Raw genomic sequence first — 5,588 nt, forward strand, 5'->3', positions numbered from 1 at the left:
AAAAAATAAAAACAACGGAAAAGGGTTTTTTAAGACGAATTAATAAGAGTAAAATACTCGGATTTTTATATTATAGAAGTATTTCAGCTTATTGCAATTTTAAAACTCAAAAATTTAAGAGTAAAACTGAGAGTCTCTTCGACTCAGTTTTCTCTAATGAAATGAACTATTTTCTCTTTCCTATTAACTAAATTAAGAGATTTGAAACATTACAATTACATCTTAAAATCAAATTTGCAATAACAACTAACTATAAAAATGAGAAAAAGGAGAAGTTAGAGCTCGAATAACGGTAATTTTTTGATTTGCTTCTGATAGTATTCTAATGTCGCGTACGTTATGCAAAAACATTGTTTGTCTATGTCATTTGTATATTGGCAGTCGCAGGTAATGCAGATTACAATTCTTAAGCGAGAATTCTTCCAGTTAAAGATATACAGTAAAATTTTCTTTCCAACCGAAGTAAAACAATTTTTTTTACCCTTTAAAGTTTGTCGCATACGTTATTGTAAGTACGAAAATTTCAATCAAATACATCAAAACCAATGTTAATTGCAAATTTTCCATTTAAATTATTTAGAATAGTTGTAAAACAATGAAACGGTGGCGGGAAGAGTTCTCAATAAATACATTTTATTACTTACGAGAAAAATTGTCGCGTACGTTATTGTTTTTTTTTAATATAAAACTAGCCAGAGATAATTTCTCTTAAAATATGAAAGGATTGTAAAGGTACATTATTTAGCTTATTTAAAAGAAAAACTCCCATGATTCGCAGACTTTCGCATATATGCATGTTTCCATGAAAATGAAAACCGAAAATGCAAGCAAATTAGTTCAAACGGGTTTATAACTTTAAACTTCCTATTCAGATGGTGGAAAAAGGTTTTGAAAACGCGAAACGGTGGAGAGAAGAACTGAAAAAATTTAATTTAGTATGTGTTACTATTAAAAATATTGTATGGGGGAAAAATCTGTCGCGTACGTTATTATAATTTTTTTTAATAAAAACTAACCAGAGATAATTTCTATCAAAAAATGGAAGGATTGTAAAGGTACATTATTAAGCTTAGTTTAGGAATTTTTAAAGAAAAGAAAAACTCTCATGATTCGCAGACTTTCGCATATATGTCTATGTACCTTAAAACCACTTCTTTTTTTGTCGCGTACGTTATCACCTGGTTTTGAACGGATATTTTCCACACCAAAGTTTCGAGGCTGCTTATTTTTTTCTCAAACATAGTACCCTTTGGTTGCAACATAACCGTAATCTTTTTTTTCAGTAACTTCTATTTTTGATAGATTTACGTTACTCTATAAGCGTACGAATGTCGCGTACGGCTGTATGGAAACACCCATATGCATTATTTCGGTTTTGTCGGCCGCTGTGGTGTAGTGGTAAGCAGTGCGCGCTTCCACACCGCAACACCTGGGTTCAAGCCCTGGTCAAAGCAACATCGCAAAAAATATAGAAAAAAGTTTTTTTCTTAACAGCGGTCGTCCTTCGGCAGGCAATGGCAAACCTCCGAGTGCTTTTCTGCCATGAAAAACAGCTTCTCATAAAAATACAATCGCCGTTCGGAGTCGGCGTAAAACTGTAGCCCCCTCCGCTTTGTGTGACAACATCAAGGCGAACGCCATAATTCGGAGGAGAAGCTCGGCCAAACACTAATATATGTGTAAGCGCCAATCTATTATTATTATTATTATTATTACTTCGGTTTTGAGTCGTGCATGTATTCTTTACTTCGTTTTTCTCATATACATTATTTCGGCTTTCAAACAAAAGTGTGCATATGCATAATTTCGATTTCTCTAATATGCCTTATTGCGATTTGCAACCGAAACTGTGCATATATGCATTATTTCGGTTTTTTTTCATATGCAATGCCCAGACATTCTAGGTGGTATTCTTGTGGTCGATGTCTGCTTCAATAAGACGTTACTGCACGGTGTGGTGCGTGATGTGCGCTAGGCCACCACCATTATCTCGCTCGCGATCTCGACAGTGCACGTTGTATCCGGCGCAATTCAACAGTGTTGAATTACCATGCAGCTTCGTCTCTTGGACCGCAGCTATTAATATTCCGTGCAGACCCATGAAGACTGTTATCTCCTCGATCTTGCTCTGAATTCCGTTACAGTTGAATTATAAAATCTTCCTGTGCCTAGGGAGACTTATTGGAATGTGGGGTGTTAGTGTTGTGTGTTGCCGGGCCGCCAAATTCTGTGCTTGCTGCAGCTGAGACTGTTGTCCTGTGGTGTTAGTGGGCGGCGTCGCAGTTTGGTATTGCGACCGAGCAGCACAGCTTGGGCCCTCATAGTCCCTCGTCCAATCTCGCGTTGTGCGCAGTCTTGGGCACGCGCTAAAGTGACACCAGCCAAGGCAGCTGTCGCACTTGATTGATGTCCAGATTTATGTGCAGATTGTCGAAGGAACTACGAGTTGTTGGTGGTGGCATATGGGTGGTGGTGCGGTTGTATATGTAGTGTGGTCTGTTGTCTGTGGTATTGTCTATTGTATTGTGTTGTGGTGCGTTGTGTTTGTGTTGAGTTGCTCAGGCGGACTCTGTTGTGCCGTGGAGGTAGCTCGATTGGCCTGTGAGTCGTAAGGTCTAAGCAAACTCGGAGATGGCTCCCCCCATTGCACGTGTTGCATCTGACCGAGGTGGACTTGTGGTGCAATCGTCTCTGGCATACGCAGCAGGTACATGTTTCTGGTCCAGGGTTTGACTCAATGCCAGACCTGAGCAGAAGTATGCGAACAAGATGTAGCGCTATGGAGTACAACTTTTGAGAGATTTCGCCGACCTAAACGGGGTTAGATCGCCGAAAGAACCTGCCCTTGGTCTGGCAAAACCCGAGTCATTCCGGTACGTAGAACCGGCTGTCGTGGCAATGAATTGATATTGCAGTCGTTTGGCTCCAATGCTTAAAAGTATCGAGTTCTAATCATATTTACCGGTATGCAGAAATGATTGCATTAAATTTCAAGTTTCAATAATTTCCAAGTACAATACTTGCATGCAGTACAGTTATATTTCTGTTTGTTTCAAAAAATACGGAAAATTAAAATCGTAACTTTGATTGTTATCAATGCCTCAAAAATATAAAGCGAACACTACCTATTACTTCCTGCTCAAAAAATATCAGGCAAACCGTGCCTCTTCTTTTTACCTCAAAAATAAAAGGTAAAAACAATCGGTATCTTTTGCAAAGGTAATAACTCAGAATCTTAAAAAGCATGCAGGAACCATAATATACAATAAGATACGATTCTAACGGTATCTTTGAAAAAGGTGGTCGGAAAATTTGTTCAATGTGTCTTTTTGATTCCAAAATTTGAAAATAACTTTTATTTACGGTCTCTAATACATTCTACTTAGCCAAAAATCTACACATCATTACTAAACCTAGTATTATATATAAAACTACGATGTTCAGGTCTTAAAATTGGATTCAAATATTTGGATGTATTCTCAATTCGTTTGCGAAAACGATCTCGGTCACGGGCAAGACTTTCCCAATGCCCCTTTCTTGCGGATTTGTAAGCAAAACTCCATGCGTACATCGTATGGACCTCTGGATTAAGGTTAAAGCGAACCTGAAATAAAAAATAAGGAGTTATAAGTTAGCAGAGAACAGATAACGCAGCAAAGATTTTTAATTAATTTATTTATTAGTTTATTCAGTCTACGGAGCTACAATTCCTACAGACTATAAATACGGGTTTTCTAAATATCCCAACTCCTGTGCCACGTATCAGCAACATTTTTTTGTGGGGAGTTATTCTTTTTTAAGTAAATGTCCATAAAAATATAGAACTTTTTAATTACACTCTTTAGGAAAAGGTTTAATATGCAGCTTTTTAGACCATTTAATTTTAGTATAATAAAGTGCAAGTCATAGGTAGCTAAGACTTACCCATTATTTTTGGCAAATTTTTTGTGGAAGGTGTCGCTCATTTTCCCCATTTAAAAAAAATATCGAACATTATTTTATATTGTGAAAATGAACGACTCCTTCAACTAAAAATTTTTTAAAAAATTAATGATAAGTCCATGGTGTAATAATTATTATTCCACCATGGTATATACCATGATATAAACTGCCACTTTCATATTTTGTTTAACATTTTAAATATTGAAAAAATTGCGACTTACTTTTTTAATATTTCCGTCAATTTTTATACCGTTGCCTATTGCAACATTCGCTTCTAAACTGTGATTTATATCTTGTTTTTCTGCATGAGGATTGCGGGTACTGGTGCAGCCTTCGTCATCTGAATCTGTATCGTCCAAGTCATAATCATCATCTTCTGCATAATAGGTTGGTGAGAAATCACATTTATGATTATTGCTTTCATCTTCCAAGAAGCAAATGTCATCACTATTTTCAGAAATAGTACGCTGGCGTTGTCTCCTGTAGGGGCAGCTAAGATTTATTGGATGCTCGTCCGATACTATTCCTTCATCGCTTGCAAGGAGAATCGACGTGGCGTTATTTGGCTTTTTATTTACGTCCTTACAAAACGGCATGCTTAACCCTGATATCAGATTCGCAAGAATGTTTTGGGTTACAGGTTTCGTGAAGGGATATTTTACTTTAAAAACATTACTTTGATTAGATAGGTTCGCGCTGTCAGTGGCTCCACAGGCATATGCAATCGATTTTAAAGACATGTTTACGCAACTTAGTTGAGCATGGACTGCAAACTTTTGTATTATTGCGGTTTGTATCCAAATTAAGGGCTCCAATATTTTTGCACAAGTTTTGACCACACCGCTTGACGCAAGAAAACTTAATAGCGAAAATATTGATCTTTAATTTATTAAAGCTGCAAACACTAGTACTTTGAAATAATTTTCAACATGTGTAAATTATTTTTCACTTGTTAGAGCATTGCAGTTCGACAGCCGCAATAAAGAAAATAATCAAATACTTAATAACCAACATCAAGTACATGTTAAGAGCGATTTCATTATAATTTTGTCACCAACGACGCAAGTAATTCACAGTATTTTTAAACGAACACTTAACGAACATGTTTGGAGTTCTCAATGAGCGTTTGTCTATTATATCCAGAACAGAAAAATTTGCTATATATGTATTTTTAACTTTAGAATTGTGACACAATAAAATTGAATGCATTTTAATAAAAGGCTGGATGTTAATAGAGATTAGAAATCGGAAACCATCGATAGCAATATCTATGGTTTCTGGCTATTTTTGAGGTTATAACCGGCCGTCTTCACAAGCGTGCAAATCTCGCTTGCATTCTGCTTTTTTCTCTCGTATGCGAGATAAAGTTTTTTGACTGGGCATTTGACAGCGTACTTTCTCATTTATAAAATGTCGCCAAAAAAGAAGGATGGAGCCTTTCAGTACAAAAATTTGTATTTTCCACCGAAATAAACGATGTTTCTACTCTACGTTCCCACGACAGTCGGGTCTACGTAACCGGAACGACCCAGATTTATATCTGGCCAAGGACTGTCACTCCAGCAACACTCCCCAAAAAGTCTTTGGGGAATTTGTATGCTGCTACAACAACAACAACAACATGTTTCTACTCTAAAGAATGCCAA

At 36.7% G+C, this 5,588-nt stretch overlaps 1 protein-coding gene across 2 annotated transcripts; it reads right to left on the reverse strand.

Annotated features, from left to right (window-relative positions):
* Positions 1–3,324: 3,324 nt before the first annotated feature.
* PPP1R15 (Protein phosphatase 1 regulatory subunit 15) lies at positions 3,325–5,209 on the reverse strand. Of its 2 annotated transcripts, XM_017611146.1 has the most exons (4): positions 4,955–5,209; positions 4,619–4,800; positions 4,164–4,546; positions 3,325–3,604 (listed from the first exon to the last, which is right to left on the reverse strand). In XM_017611146.1, the coding sequence occupies exons 1-4, from the start codon at positions 4,963–4,965 to the stop codon at positions 3,395–3,397; spliced, it is 786 nt and encodes a 261-aa protein (XP_017466635.1). In that variant the 5' UTR covers positions 4,966–5,209; the 3' UTR covers positions 3,325–3,394. The 2 variants fall into 2 exon arrangements, with proteins under 2 accessions (XP_017466635.1, XP_017466634.1); XM_017611145.1 differs by having other exon boundaries at positions 4,164–4,800; positions 4,955–5,208.
* Positions 5,210–5,588: the final 379 nt, after the last annotated feature.

Source organism: Rhagoletis zephyria, unplaced genomic scaffold, assembly GCF_001687245.7.
Source record: "Rhagoletis zephyria isolate East Lansing unplaced genomic scaffold, Rhagoletis_zephyria_1.1 Rzeph_scaffold_00373, whole genome shotgun sequence".
In the NCBI taxonomy this organism is placed as follows: domain Eukaryota; kingdom Metazoa; phylum Arthropoda; class Insecta; order Diptera; family Tephritidae; genus Rhagoletis; species Rhagoletis zephyria.

Bases quoted from the DNA above. Each gene is read 5' to 3' on its own strand.
- PPP1R15 (XM_017611145.1), bottom strand. The intron at 3,605-4,163 runs GTAAGTCGCAAT...TTTTTATTTCAG, and splicing joins TTGACGGAAATATTAAAAAA to GTTCGCTTTAACCTTAATCC.